The sequence below is a fragment of the Ovis canadensis genome, chromosome 1, assembly GCF_042477335.2.
Source record: "Ovis canadensis isolate MfBH-ARS-UI-01 breed Bighorn chromosome 1, ARS-UI_OviCan_v2, whole genome shotgun sequence".
Lineage (NCBI taxonomy): Eukaryota > Metazoa > Chordata > Mammalia > Artiodactyla > Bovidae > Ovis > Ovis canadensis.
In genome coordinates this window covers 138,286,347-138,302,545 of record NC_091245.1, presented here as the reverse complement: position 1 = coordinate 138,302,545, position 16,199 = coordinate 138,286,347, and the positions used below count along the sequence as shown (strand labels likewise).

The window sequence follows — 16,199 nt, the reverse complement described above, 5'->3', positions numbered from 1 at the left end:
TCCAGTCCTCTTTTGAGAGTCATTAAGTTGTTTTGAACTTTGTTATTAAAACAATGTGCTAAAAGTCCTTTATATTAACATTTGATAATGCTTATACTTCTTATCTCTGGAGAGATATTTAAGAGTGCACTGCAGAATCTTAAGGCTTTTGTGTTCCTGAGGAATTGTCCCATTTTTTTTTTTTTCTCTTCAGTAACGTATGATAAAGTCTACATAACCAAAATGTTTCTAGTACTTGATATTATAAATCTGTTCCTGGGTTGAATAGAAATTCAACTGACCCTGGTTAAAATTACCCCAGATCATCCCATACCTACAACTTAGTACTAGAATAAGCTTGATAGCCCTTACTCCACTGCCCTCATTCTTAATAACAGAATAACACCTTCCTCATAGGTTATTAAAAAAAGTAAATAAAATAAAATGTATAAGCTTACTGTCATATAGAAAGTATTCGATAAGAATTTCATACTTATATATGATGTTGGCATTAAAAACATACAGTAAAACATAGATAGGACAAGAATATTTAAACAATTATCTGTGCAGTTGTACCAGAAATTGTAATTCTTACATCACATATCTGATATATAATCTGTTGATATAACAAAATTGGGAGCAGGTCATTATTAAATAATTTGAGTAGTAAAGCAAAACTTTTAATTTGTACAATTTTCAGTTAATAACTTATCATGGATAATAAGTTCTAAGTAGTTAATATTAGTAACAAGAATAATCAGTTTAAATACCAGAAACAACAACAACAAATATATCAGCAGCATTTTAGCTAGCACTTTGTTTCAGTTCAGTTTAGTTTCTCAGTCAAATCCAACTCTTTGCAACCCCATGAGCTGCAGCACACCAGGCTTCCCTGTCCATCACTAACTTCTGGAGCTTACTCAAAGTCATGTCCATCAAGTCAGTGAAGCCATCCAACCATCTCAGATTCTGTCATCCCCTTCTCCCCCTGCTCTAAATCTTTCCCAGCATCTAGGTCTTCTCCAGTGAGTCAGTTCTTTGCTTCAGGTGGCCAAAGTATTGGTGCTTCAGCTTCAGTATCAGTCCTTCAAATGAATATTCAGTACTAATTTCCTTTAGGATTGACTGGTTTGATCCCTTTGCTGTCTAAGGGACTCTCAAGAGTCTTCTCCAGCATCATGGTTCAAAAGCATCAAATCTTTGGTGCTCTGTTTTCTTTATGGTCCAACTCACATCCATATATTACTACTGGAAAAAAAAACGTATTATTGACTATACAGACCTTTGTTGGTAAAGTAATGTCTCTTCTTTTTAATATGCTATCTAGGTTGTCATAGTTTTTCTTCCAAGGAGCAAATGTCCCTTTTGTGGCTGCAGTTACCATCTGCAGTGATTTTGGAGCCCAGGAAAATAAAGTCTGTCACTGTTTCCATTGTTTCACCATCAATTTACCATGAAGCTATGGAACTGGATGCCATGATCTTAGCACTTATTTTAGGATTATGTTTTTTATGAAAAATTGTTAATATGAATCCTTTCAATTATACAGTCAATCTATTGAGACTCAGAAAAGTTATAGTTGATTGGCATTTGGACTCCATCATACTTCTAGAATGGAACAAAACAAAAACATGTCTATGTAGCACAACTAGGTTTTGCAATTAGGTTTTTACAATGAAATAATATAATTTTTTTTCCTGTTTCGCTCACCTATAATTATAGTGGTCTGGTGTAGGGGCCTGAAAATTGAAATAGCATTATAGGAGCTAAGATTCAAATTAACTATTGTTGATTAATTTAAAACATACCTGCTTATTTAATACTGGAAAAGACATTTTAGGAAATATTTGTTGTGACATTGCCATTTCAATTTAAATTTTATGTCTGCTTCATGTTTTTTATAGGAGAAATTGTATAACTAAGCCAAAGCTGAAAAATGATATGACTATAGATTTTATTAAGTTTTATCCAAAACTCCCACTTATAATGAAAGTTGTTTCAGAAATATATTTCACATATGTAGAGAGCCATTAACTTATTGGATGGAAATTTTTGTCAGATTATTAAAAGCAAAAAACTGTGTATTAATATTTCATATTTTAATAATTGGCCAACTTTGAATACTTTATATTAAAATGATTTGATGGATCAATCAAATGATATCTTTTCATGAGTTCTGATATCACATATTAAATATATGCAATTAGAATTACTATGGCTTTTTTTGTAGTCAATAATGATTACTATTGTTTATACTAATTAAATGACTATCTTAAAGAAAATGTCTATAATATTATATTATATTGCTTTACAGATGCTCCCAAGTTTATATCAAATCAAACAATTTATTACTCTTGGGAAGGAAATCCAATAAATATAAGCTGTGATGTGAAATCGAATCCACCAGCGTCAGTCCATTGGAGAAGAGAGAAATTAGTCTTGCCAGCTAAAAACACTACTAATTTAAAGACATATAGTACAGGGAGAAAAATAATATTAGAGGTAAGTTTTCATTATATATCAACAAATTGTATTATTTTGGCAGTTATCTACTATTTTAGAATATATTTAAATATCTTGATATATAAATTATTATTTATAATTCTATCCTATAATATACATATACCATATTGTATATATTTATTTGCTTAAAGAGAAATTTTATGCATTTGGGTCATTGTCAATTAATGGTTAGTGTCTCACTATTTACTTTATGGGCTTATTATATAGATATATGGCTATATAGCAAAAGTCATTATTTTTCATGAATTTATATTTGAAAAAAACATTTGTATCAGGAAAAAGTAGGGAGAAAGAATGAATAGTTTGTCAGTTATTGAGGGCCAAAAGTTAAATTTCAGTGTTGCTACTAGGCATTGAGTTCGTGATTACATCATCCTGCTTCCTAGACTGGCATATATAAATGCTATCTGCTGGCAACATATGTACAAGTTCCTAAATAAACCACATTTGCTTGTTCATGGCCTCATTTCATTTTATATTTTACATTAAGATTGAAGATAATTGTTTTTATACTGCTGAGTACCTGGCCTTTAAATTATGTTTGAATACAGTATCTTTTATTTATTAATTGTAGATTATGTTTGTATATCAATTTCTAACGTTTATCTAAGTCTATGACAATGGCCATCAGTCCTTCTAATTTATGATGCTTTCATAACAATTGAGAATCTTTCTTAAATGGCACGTTTAGCTAGAAAGATGCTATATTTTCTCTACTAGTTCAATATGCATAAATTTTAATAATGCTTGTTTTACAATAACATTTGATATCTTTATTGCATTAACTTAAAAGTGTTCTCACTGGTGCCCTGTTAACTCTTTTACCTAGTAACTTGACTTAGTAAAACATTTGTTTGATGGAGTGATTTCAATATTACTTCCACCAAATATTTGGATAATTGACTGATTATCAGAACACTTTGTCTAAGTCTATTTCAAATACATTTTTTTTTTTTTTGGTATCTGTATTAGAAGTATTTATTGGAAAACTGACAGAGAACTCAGTTTCACAAAGACTTTTGACTAGATTCAACTGCAATTTTTAATATTTAACCATAGTAGAAAATTGAGGTTAGGTTTCAGACAGTGTATTAGTGTGATAGGGCTGCCATAACAAAATAACACAGACTGGGTGGCTTAAAATATAGAAACTGTTTTTTCACACATTTCTGGAAGCTAAAAGTCCAATAGCCAGGTGCCAGAAGGACTGGTTTATTGCAAGTCTCTCCTTGGTTTGCAGATGGGTGTCTTCTCACTGTTACTCATATAACCTTCCCTCAGTGTAGGCAGAGAAAGAAGAGAAAATGCTCCAGTGTCTTTTCTTCTTATAAGGATACCAGGCCCCACTCTTGCGATCTCCTTTGCCTTCTTAAAGTCCCTACTTCCAAATATAGTCACATTAGAGATTAGGGTTTCAGAACTTGATTTTTGTCAATAGCCATGATTCAGTCCATAACAGGTAGATTTACGTTCATGTTTAAATGACAGACTAATCTGTAATTTCAGCTTTACTTCATCTTGCCACTTTTCAGTTTCTGAAATAGCTCATAATTCTCCATAGTTGATATGAGCAACAATTTATAAATTGACATTTAAATATTTTATTAATATAAAGTTCTCATGTCATTTCTGCCAGAATGCCATTTCTTTCAATGCAAAAGTGAAAACTAAGCAATTTTTGTTCAGACATAGCCAAGGAATCTGTTTCTTAGGGCACTGACCTTGAGCATAAACTTTCTATGTGTATACTGTTTTCAAAAATTAAGTTTAAATCCTGAATAGATAATACAGATGTGTAACAAAAACAACTTAAAACACTAAACCAAAATAACAATAACAACAATAAGAAGAAGCAGTAATAATGTTACTAATTTTGAATTAGTAGCATACATAGTTCCTTAGGATGTACATTATAATGATTTTTCTCTATAAATTAATATAGTAGTTACATAATTGCTAATACTTAAGAACATATAAAAATGAAAATAAATGTTACAATTAATAATAATCTGGTTAATAGTAGATTCCTTGAATTAACAAATTTTTACTTTGATTATATACATATGTTCATTTTTTAATGTGAATTTTTAAAAATAACAAAACATTCTATAAATCCCTTTGGTTCTTGCCAATAAATGTATTTCTCAAGGCCTTACATATTTGGTCATTTGTTTTCCCTAGGTATTCCCCTGAGGTAATAGGACAGCTTTTTAATATATGAGAAAATTTGATTCAGAAAGTTTCTAATAGGTAGACTAGAATAATATTCTGCCCTTTAGTGTTTAGGAAAGAGCTTACAAATTCCTTTATTAACATTGTTCTCTCAGTTTATATTTTGGTGTTCAAAACTACACTTGATATTTTATTATATTCTATCAAGGCCCAACATCTAAAGTAAAGTTGAATTATTTTAACTGCATATTAAAATATGAAGAAGTAGTATCCTAAGTAGATATTTCTAGTACTTATTGAATAAATATAAGTAATATTTTATACGTTAAACATAGTTAATATGAATATATATTAAATAAACATGAATTATATACCTTTATTATATATTATTATACATTTTGATAAAATTATCTATTATTTCACTTTGTTGGCATTGAACTTTTAAAAACCACTTATTGGACTCTACTGCTTTTCTAGAATACACTAAATAGGCTGGAGGGGACATGATTTCCTGTTGTCTGATCTGTGTTTTTTTAATAGACTGTGCTACTAAGGATAGTTTCTCTATTTGTTAATCATAGAGCATGATAAAGAAATTACTTATTTCAGCTAGAATTACAAAGCCTTTGTCTTTTGATAAGTGAACTCCCAGGAACATAAAATCAAAGCTGAACTGAGCCTTGTAAACTTTCTGAGTAGTAAAATTATTTTCTAGTTAAATTAACCTAGTTTATTATAACCTGAATGTATGAAAAATGAATATTTTAGTCACTTAAAAGTACTTATATATGAGCTGTTAAAGCTTCTAGTCCTTAAAGCTATGATCTATTCCTAGACGGACACCTGACTAGAAGATGAATGACACTGCTTTTTGTACCCTTTCAGAATTATCATCTTCAATGGACCTCCAAATTGCACTTTTAGTTAATAGCCTCCCATTATCACAAAACCATTTCCCCCTTTTGAGATAGACTTGAAATTAACAGCAACTCTATTGTACACTTATTCTCTCTTAATAATAGTTCCTGGAATTGAAAATTATATCTTTACGATCACCAAATCTCTTTTCTGAATTGATACTTCAGAATTTTGGTACATTAGAATTACAGGGTTGGTCCCACTGTTCAACATAGAATCCCAGAAGGTTAACTTAATTATGGATTTCAAGTGTGTAAGGACTGAGGTCAACTATTTTCCACCTAAACTGAAAGAAAATGATAGGAATTGAACAGCAATAGGGGCAAGATATGTTATTAGATATCAAGATAATGTGCCTGCTAACAGGGATTGGTACACAGGGAAATATTTTCTTGAAAAATACCTTCCTGAAATATTTTTATTTTAAATAGATCCTCACCCTTTCTTAATATTTTATGCTTAATAAAATCATAATAGGAAGAGAAAGCTGTGGTATTTTAAACCTTTCTTAAACTTTAAACTTGCCTGATCGAAGACAGCAAGGTAGAAAACAGAGTTAACAATGCTTTTGTTACAAGATTCTTATTTTCAAAGTCGTTTGTAGCATTTGCAGAATACATATTTTTCAACCTGTACTATTTTCTGAACTTTACATATATAAATATCTGATGATTTTTCACTTGAATATATGTAACAAAATGGTAGTATTTATCTACTTAATAAATTGATAGACTAACTGTAATTTACCTGGTCCTATGGTGGGTTAGAGTCCATGGGGTCACAAAGAGTTGAACAGGACTGAGCACCTAAGCACATGGACACAAATGGATGGTACAAAACTATGGCTTATATCTTAAAAAGAGAGAATGCTTACTTGATACATAAAAAGAGTTATGCCAAGGAGTTGTCAGTAACTGTATATATATGAAGATGACAGTGATGCTAGAGACTATTTTAAAACTTCTGTGATATTTTTTTAAAATTGTGAAACTTTTATTATTATAATTATTTTAGATTGCACCTACATCTGATAATGACTTTGGACGATATAATTGCACAGCTACTAATCGTATAGGAACAAGATTTCAAGAGTATATTCTTGCTTTGGCTGGTAAGTATAATGTAATTTCTGATGTCTCATAAAATATTTCCTGCAGTAAATAATTTTTATATTTTCATAATCCTGATACAGGTTACTATGAGAAAGATAGAACTAATGCTTAAAAAATTGCTACAGTTCTATATGATACAGTGAGGACTTAGATTGTATTCACTAATCAAGATTAATTTTCATTCTGATTCTGATTTCCCCAACTTTATATACAAAAGTGTTAGGAAACATATGTCTTAAGAAATCAAACTATATTCACATAAAGTAAGAGTCTTGTCAAAAACTAGCAATAAATATATCTTTAAAGAAATTAAAATTAATCTTTTAAATTCTAAAATTGAAAGAAAAATAGTAACTTTATTGTTAAAATTTAGAGTTATGTAACTTGCTGAAATATGTTTCATTTTGTATATATAAAAACATTCCAGTTCTTCCCTTAAAGTTTAAAATATATAGGTAAAATATTGTGCAGGTTAAAGTTTACCTTAACTAGAAATCTAGCTATGTTTTTATTTGTATTTATATTATATATATTTATATTTGGGTGTATATGTAAGCACATATAGATTTTGCCATTAGTACAAGACTGATTAGAAATCTGGAAATATCCATTTTTATAATTTGTAAAATTCAGATGATGAAAATATAATTTATTATCTTCTAGTTCCAGGTAGGGAAATATCAGAAAATCACTGTAATATTATATTTTAATAGAATAAATAACCTCCATGAAAATATTTTAAAACTTTTTCAAATAAAAATTAAATTATATAACTGCAATTTTATATCGTTAACGAAGTATCTCTTTTGATACGTAGATATATCTGAAAGTCATTAGTTGTGAAGATCAAAAGGGAAATTTAAAAGTTATGAAGCTAATAATAATCAAATTATTATGTAAGTGGAAAATCTGCTCTTCTCCAATTCAAGTTTTATTTTACTACATTATGGATAAAGGAAGAGAAGGATTCTGTGGAAAAGTTTTAGGGAAAGAAATGATAAGGAAAAAGTTAAGATTAGAGGGAGTTAAGATAGAAAGGAAGAGACAGTAAATTTTGAAATAAGGGAGAATATAAACCAGTGTGTACTGTCTACAAGGAAGTCATTAGAAAACTAATCTCAGTGAAAATCATTGGAAATAGACTGCATGCAGTTAGTCATATGAATAAATCTTTGTACAAGCAAACTAAATTCTAGAAAATGAAATGTGTTAAATCACATCAAATTCATTTATAATAAACTTAAGTATTAATTGTAGTAATGAGAAGCATCCACTACTCATGTTAATTCCAAGCTTTAGAAAATTAGGCAAATGTCCTTGTAGAAACTGTTTATAAATAATAGCTAGACATATGATTGCTATATATATTATAGTTAATATATTATAAATATGCTAACATTTATATACTATTATATATTGCTTTTTTGAAAAATGACCCCATTTTCTATAAGGTAGAACTTGATAAATGACCTTTTAAAATTTTTTTTATTTTTTGGAAATTCATAATTCAAGAAACTATGAAGTATAAAACATTATGCTGATGAGATTTAAAATCTTATTTAATTCATTACATATCTATGTAATTTCATATGTCATATTACTCACAGTAATATTTTCGTTGATATTTTATACATATCCTTCTAATGAAGATATGAAATTAGTGAGTTTCCCTCTTTCCAACTATAATTAAAAAGCATGGAATCATATCGAGTCAAACATGACTGAGCAACTAACAAGATAAAATTAGAAAATATGTATTCATGATAAGAGTTATTATGTTATTGGAAATATAATTCAAATGCTCCAGTTATCCTCATATTCCAAAATTTTGTGATGAAAAGATGCTAAAACTTTGTGTCAGAAAAAGATTCATTCAACAGAAATTGTTATGATCATATAAAAATGAATTGGACACTGTGTCTTGAATAGGAAACATACATCTATATATCAACATTAATAAATATAATTCCTTTGATGAGATTCCTTTATGTAATGCTTATAATGTTTAGTCGTTCCTACAGAGTTCAAACACTGAATGTATAATTTGATTTTAAATAAAATATTATGAGAAACATTATATAGAAGTTGAAATATTTCAAAATATTTTTAATACCACAGTTTAATATTTCATTGGCCTATTTGACCAGGTAAAACGTCAAGATCATTTGACTTACTGTATTTTACCCTGTAACATATTACTTTGCTCCTAAAAAATGATAAAGCAGGCAAATTAGGGTGAAATTTTGTACTACATATACAGTGAGAAAATAAAAAGCTACATTTTTTATTTCAAAAATATATTCTCTATTCTTCCTTTCCTTCCTTCCTTTTTTCCCCCTCCTGAATAATTTAGTCCTACATCTGGCTTCCCTGGTGGCTCAGATGATAATCAATTTGCCTGCAATGCAGGAGACCCAGGTTCAATTCCTGGGTTGGGAATATCCCCTGGAAGGAAATGGAGACAATCCACTGCAGTTTTCTTGCCTGGAGAGTTCCATGGACGGAGGAGCCTGGTGGGCTACAGTCCATGGGGTCGCAGAGTCAGACACAACTGAGTGACTAACACTTTCACTTACATTTTTCACATCTGAGCAAAGTGGGTATTTTTATGTGGATGGGGTAGGGCATGGCAACCCAGCATATGATGTTTGACACTGAATGTAGTGAATGGAGTTAACTGGTTTTCATTTGTTCAGTGTGAGGTGTTGGAGCTCAGGCTCAGTGAAAGTATGTGCCCGTTGTAAGACAGAGACAGCAACCCAGAGAAGACTATGGGAGCTTGATCAGAATAAGGAGAGTTTTCAATAAAACAATGGGGGCAGTGATGAATGATTAATTTCTACAGTTTGTAGGGTTAGTGTGACTAATATAGCATGGCTAATAAAACCAATATAATTATGTCACCTTTGGGGAAGAGATCAGTAAATGCAAAAATTAGAATGATCCAGAGCTGATGATTGAGTATTGGGGGTACTCTGGTCTTGTGTACATAGCTGGATAGAGAAAAGAAGTGGAGGGATGTGTGTGTATTCAATCACTTCTACAGGGAGCTTCATTTTGCCAGGAATGTGATTTAGAAGAGAATTTTTAAGATAATTCTACACACTGAGAGAACTTGAGAGCTACAACATTCCAATAACAAAACAGCACGCTTAGCATCCAGTTCTTAGTTTCTAAGTAACATTCTTCACTATGAGTGTAGTCAAAGCTATGGTTTTTCCAGTAGTCAAGTACGAATGTGAGAGTTAGACCATAAAGAAGGCTGAGCACCAAAATTTGATACTTTTGAATTGTGGTGCTGGAGAAACTCTTGAGAATCCCTTGGACAGCAAGGAGATCAAACCAGGCAATCCTAAAGGAAATCAACCCAAAATATACATTGTAAGGACTGATGCTGAAGCTAAAGCTCCAATACTTTGGTCACCTGATGCGAAGCCTGCACTCAATGGAAAAAGACCCTTATTCTGGGAAAGACTGAAGGCAAATGGTGGAAATGGTAGCAGATATGAGATAATTATGTAGAGTCACTGACTCAATGGCCATGAATTTGAGCAAACTCCAGGAAATAGTGGACAGGGAAGCCTGATGAGCTGCAATCCTTGGGGTCACAAAGATTTGGACATGACTTAGCAACTGAAAAATAAGAGCAGCTGAGAGTAGCTAGGTCTCTTTTTAAAACTGGCTAATTCTAGGACATCATAAATGATGAATGCACAGTAGTATCTGATAATGGGATAACAATCTTATTTATTATGGACATTGTATTTTTTTTAATTTTAAATTTTTATTTTTACTTTGTTTTACTTTACAATAGTGTATTGGTTTTGCCATACATTGACATGAATCCACCATGGGTGTACATGCATTCCCAAACATGAACCCCCCTCCCACCTCCCTTCCTATAACATCTCTCTGGGTCATCCCCGTGCACCAGCCCCAAGCATCCTGTATCCTGCATTGGACATAGACTGGCGATTCGTTTCTTACATGATAGTATACATGTTTCAATGCCATTCTCCCAAATCATCCCACCCTCTCCCTCTCCCTCTGAGTCCAAAAGTCCACTCTACACATCTGTGTCTCTTTTGCTGTCTTGCATACAGGGTCATCATTGCCATCTTTCTAAATTCCATATATATGTGTTAGTAGGCTGTATTGGTGTTTTTCTTTCTGGCTTACTTCACTCTGTATAATCAGCTCCAGTTTCATCCATCTCATTAGAACTGATTCAAATGTATTCTTTTTAATGGCTGAGTAATACTCCAATGTTATTATGGACATTGTATTTTATAAAACAATTCATAAATTTCACTTGATTTGCCACTTTATTCCTTCAAGACTTTTCCTACCTCCTTTTATCACACAAGCTAATACTAGGAGACCTACTGAGATCTCCTGTGCTATGCTTAACAACTGATTTGGTTTAACCTCAGTTCAGGACTCTGTACTTATCCCTATTAAATTTCATCTTGTCCATTTGAGCTCATCCTTTTAGCCTACTGAGATCTTCTCAAATCCAGTATTTTGCTTTCTTTCTCAGATTCATTTAATTCACAAATACCATGAAGCAGTCATTTGTATTTTCATCTATGTCATGGTTCAGCCGATTCAAGTCATTTTCAAGAATAGATACCTTCTTACAGGTTAAGTTGGATCAATTGAACAGAATTCTGTTGATATGTAATTATAGTCAATCTACTTGCCCTTGTACCTGGACTACATTTTATCTAGACCTTTGTTCCATAAAATGTGAAAGCAGCTTGAAATCAGTTTGTTGGAAAACACACTTTCTTCAGCTAAATATAAAACTAAGTTTCTCTTCAGCTCAGTCTCTCGGTCGTGTCTGACTCATTGTGACTGCATGAACTGCAGCATGCCAGGCCTCATTGTCCATCACCAGTTCCCAGAGTCCAACCAAACCCATGTCCATTGAGTCGGTGACACCATCCAACCATCTCATCTTCTGTCGTCCCCTGTTCCTCCTGCCATAATCTTTCACAGCATCAGGGTCTTTTCAAATGAGTCAGCTCTTCACATCAGGTGGCCAAAGTATTGGAGATTCAGCTTCAACATCAGTCCTTTCAATGAACACCAAGGACTGATCTCCTTTAGGATGGACTGGTTGGATCTCCTTACAGTCCAAGGGACTCTCAAGAGTCTTCTCCAAAACCACAGTTCAAAAGCATCAATTCTTCAGTGCTCACCTTTCTTCACAGTCCAGCTCTCAAATCCATACATGACCACTGGAAAAACTATAGCCTTGACTAAACAGACCTTTGTTGGCAAAGTAATGTCTCTGCTTTTGAATAGGCTATGTAGGTTGGTCATAACTTTCCTACCAAGGAGTAAGCGTCTTTTAATTTCATGGCTGCAATCACCATATTCAGTGATTTTAGAGCCCAGAAAAGTAAAGTAGCCACTGTTTTCACTGTTTCCCCATCTATTTGCCATGAAGTGATATGACCAGATGCCATGAAACGATGGACTGGAAGAAGCACAAGCTGGAATGAAGATTACTGGGAGAAATATCAATAACCTCAGATATGCAGATGACAACACCCTTATGGCAGAAAGTGAAGAAGAACCAAAAAAGCCTCTTGATGAAAGTGAAAGAGGAGAGTGAAAAAGTTGGCTTAAATCTCAACATTCAGAAAACTAAAATCATGGCATCTGGTCCCATCACTTCATGGGAAATAGATGGGGAAACAGTGGAAAAAGTGTCAGACTTTATCTTTTTGGGCTCCAAAATCACTGCAGATGGTGACTGCAGCCATGAAATTAAAAGATGCTTACTCTTTGGAAGGAAAGTTATGACCAACCTAGATAGCATATTCAAAAGCAGAGACATTACTTTGCCAACAAAGGTCCGTCTAGTCAAGGGTATGGTTTTTCCAGTGGTCATGTATGGATGTGAGTTGGACTGTGAAGAAAGCTGAGTGCCTAAGAATTGATGCTTTTGAACTGTGGTGTTGGAGAAGACTCTTGAGAGTCCCATGGACTGCAAGGAGTTCCAACCAGTCCATTCTGAAAGAGATCAGCCCTGGGTGTTCTTTGGCAGGAATGATGCTAAAGCTGAAACTCCAGTACTTTGGCCACCTCATGCAAAGAGTTGACTCATTGTAAAGACTCTGATGCTGGGAGGGATTGGGGTAGGAGGAAAAGGGGACGACAGAATGAGATGGCTGGATGGCATGACCGAGTCAATGGACATGAGTTTGAGCGAACTCTGGGAGATGGTGATGGACGAGAGGCCTGGTGTGCTGCAATTCATGGGGTTGCAGAGTCGGACATGACTGAGCGACTGCACTGAACTGAACTGAGCTGAATATGTAATATTTTATATGTAAGTTTCTCTTACATAATCAGTTTTGGGATATCTAGCCTGAAAAATCTACATCTTTCTCTTTTTTCCTATACTATATGGTAAACTTTTGTCTTCAAAAATTATCTGGCTTATCGTAGACTTAGATGAATTATTGAATGTATAAAGGGTTCAAAATGCTTCGCTTGATTTGCTTATGAGTCATAGTTGTGTGTATGTGCTTAGTCGCTCTGTCGTGTTCGACTCTTTGCAACCCCATGGACTGCAGCCCTCCAGGCTGTAGTTTAACTGACAGTTAGCTGTGGTACATATACAAAATGGAATATTACTCAGCCATTAAAAAAATACATTTGAATCAGTTCTAATGAGGTGGATGAAACTGTAATCGATTATACAGAGTGAAGTAAGCCAGAAAGAAAAATACCAATACAGTATACTAACGCATATATATGGAATTTAGAAAGATGGTAACAATAACCCCGTATGTGAGACAACAAAAGAGACACAGATGTATAGAACAGTCTTTTGGACTCTGCGGGAGAGGGAGAGGGTGGGATGATTTGGGAGAATGGCATTGAAACATGTATAATATCATATAAGAAACAAATCTCCAGTCTATGTTCGATGCAGGGTACAGGTTGCTTGGGGCTGGTGCACTGGGACGACCCAGAGGGATGGTACGGGGAGGGAAGAGGGACGAGGGAAGGGGTTTAGGATTGGGAACACGTGTACACCTGTGGCAGATTCATGTTGATGTGTGGCAAAACCAATACAATATTGTAAAGTAAAAAAATAATATTTTTAGGAAGTAAATTAGCAAATAAAATTGAAAACAATTATTCAGAAGTTTAGTGTCACTACCTTTGAGGAGAAAATTTTAAACATATGTGATCAAATGATGTTAAAAGATCAATAGAATAATGATTTTATTTGGAGTTTGAAGCAAACAAGATGGATAAAGAAATTAGGAATTTGCAGTGTCAGATGTGCTATAGATTGGGCATAATGTTAGATTAACCTCACACTTGAAATAGGAAAAATATATAAAATTTATTGTAAATAATGTGGCCACTCAGAGCCGAATCAGATGAAACCCATTTCAGCATTATCCTTGAGGTGAGTGCGGCTGATATATACAGTCTGCATGGCAGGGTCTTACTAAATCTAGGAAACTCAATTCTTTATATAAGAATTCCCTTAACATTTGGGACTTTTGTCAGATAGAGACTGATAAATAAACCAGGAGATAATACTTTAATATGGAGACATGGATGGTTATAAAATTATTTGAGAAGCAGGGGAGAGGGAAGGCATGACTTCAAGGTCTTAATATACCTCAAGTGAGGTCCAAAGTCAACTCTACAACTGCTCATCAGAGGTCAAGAAACTCTGCAGTCAAGCTACCTTTCTATTGATTTCACAGCCCCTGGCACCAGAAATTGAATAGACTGTGGAGTAAGGAGTCCAGGTACTTCTGTAATCCACATCTGTATGTCCTCTTATCCACATGCACCTGCTCAGAAGAATAGGAATGGCACTCACACTGGTTCAGCATGTTAAACCACGAAGATGTGCCACTCATCCTAAATGCCTCTATAATGATAACAACCATAGCAGCAAATGAACGTAGGGAATAAAGGTTTTAGCCTTCCATTTCTTTTGGTGAAGAGGAATAGCATAGTGATAGAAATGGAGGAGGGGTATCGTTAGAAAGTATTTGAGATAAGGATTCAAACACCATTTTAGAAAAATTGATTATAAATATTTAGAAAAAATATTTAAAAAATCTTACAAGATTGACAAATACCAAATTGTTCTGATTGATCTAAGTTAAGCGATATTACACCCTCACTGCTGGGGAAAGAGATGAGTCAATGTCTCTGAACCACTGTATCTTAATTGCCATCTTCCCAGCAATCCAGGAAACCAAAGTTTCAGAAGTAAAGATGTTGGGGTAGAAACTCAAAGCAGCTAAGTTTTGTGGTAGGGAAACTGATGAAGAGGTTGTTGTCTGAGAAGAGAGTAGAACTGCAGAAAATTTGTCCATTGAGAGATCTTTTTAATTCATCGTAACAGGACAGAGAAAGAGACTGAAAGTCCAAAGAAAAATAAAAGGAAGAGAAGAGCTCCCTGATGACAGTGTTCTGCAGAAAAGTAAAAGTAATAGCATTCCGAGATGAAGGGTCTGGCCTTGGAAAAATCAGAGGTTGGACGTCCATGAATCCAGAAGTGATAGGGTACAATTTGAGTGAACAAACACGATGATTTCTATAAGCCCCTACATTATCCTGACTCCTGAAGAAATGCTGTTTTGTAATCTCATGATTCATCATCAAGTTGAAAATGTTTTTAAAACATTTACTTATCTAAGATATCCTTTGTAAGTACATTATATTCTTCAACTCTCTTTTCCTCCTCATGAATATCTTGGGGCATGTGCTTTCAAGATTCTATTTTATAGGGAGTATATTCATTTTAGGATGCTGTTTTGTTGTTAGGCAGGGGAACATAATATTTGATGTATTGTTTTGAATTTGTTTCCAAATATCTATGTGTATGTATATCTATACATATCTGTATGTATATATGTGTATGTGTATCTATATATGTGTATATAGATATGCATGCACATATATATCTGCTTATTGCCCTCTTTGTTATTAACCAGGTTGTTTATACTCTCGCTTTACTTACTAGTTCCTTTTTATTTAATTGTATTGTTTTATTTTATCAGAATTAAATTCAGAGAAGCAACTCCTCTTATTATTCCTTTACCTGTTACCACATATAAATGATTACCAAGAAAGATTTTTTATGTTTTCTCCTTTATACTTTGATCAAGCCATCAAACCATCAAACCATGTGACTTTAGACATATGCTTAAATATCAAAATTTACATCAATGTTATTTAGACACTGAGAGCTGTTTTAAAGAAAGGGTAAGTGGAATGATATTTGTAAATACCCTGTGATGTATATCCCCATTAACTTACCCGCACAACAGCAACTTTAATACTGTTATTATTAATATTTTGTTTAAAATAAAACTGATACTAAATGAGTTTTATTTGCCTAGAATCATATCATCAGCTTCACAGACGGTCCCTGTGTGACTCCTGGACTGTGACACCAACTCTTTGCTACTATACACAGCAAAAATTTCTAAGCTGAAT

General features: G+C 33.2%; 1 protein-coding gene across 1 annotated transcript in view; it reads left to right on the top strand.

Moving 5' to 3' along the window:
* NCAM2 (neural cell adhesion molecule 2) overlaps positions 1 to 16,199 on the top strand; it is a 263,454-nt gene that overhangs the window by 147,346 nt on the left and 99,909 nt on the right. The window contains exons 9-10 of the mRNA XM_069589008.1: positions 2,294 to 2,481; positions 6,607 to 6,703. Of these exons, the coding sequence (XP_069445109.1) occupies positions 2,294 to 2,481; positions 6,607 to 6,703 (285 nt within the window). The remainder of the gene's footprint in view (positions 1 to 2,293; positions 2,482 to 6,606; positions 6,704 to 16,199) is intronic.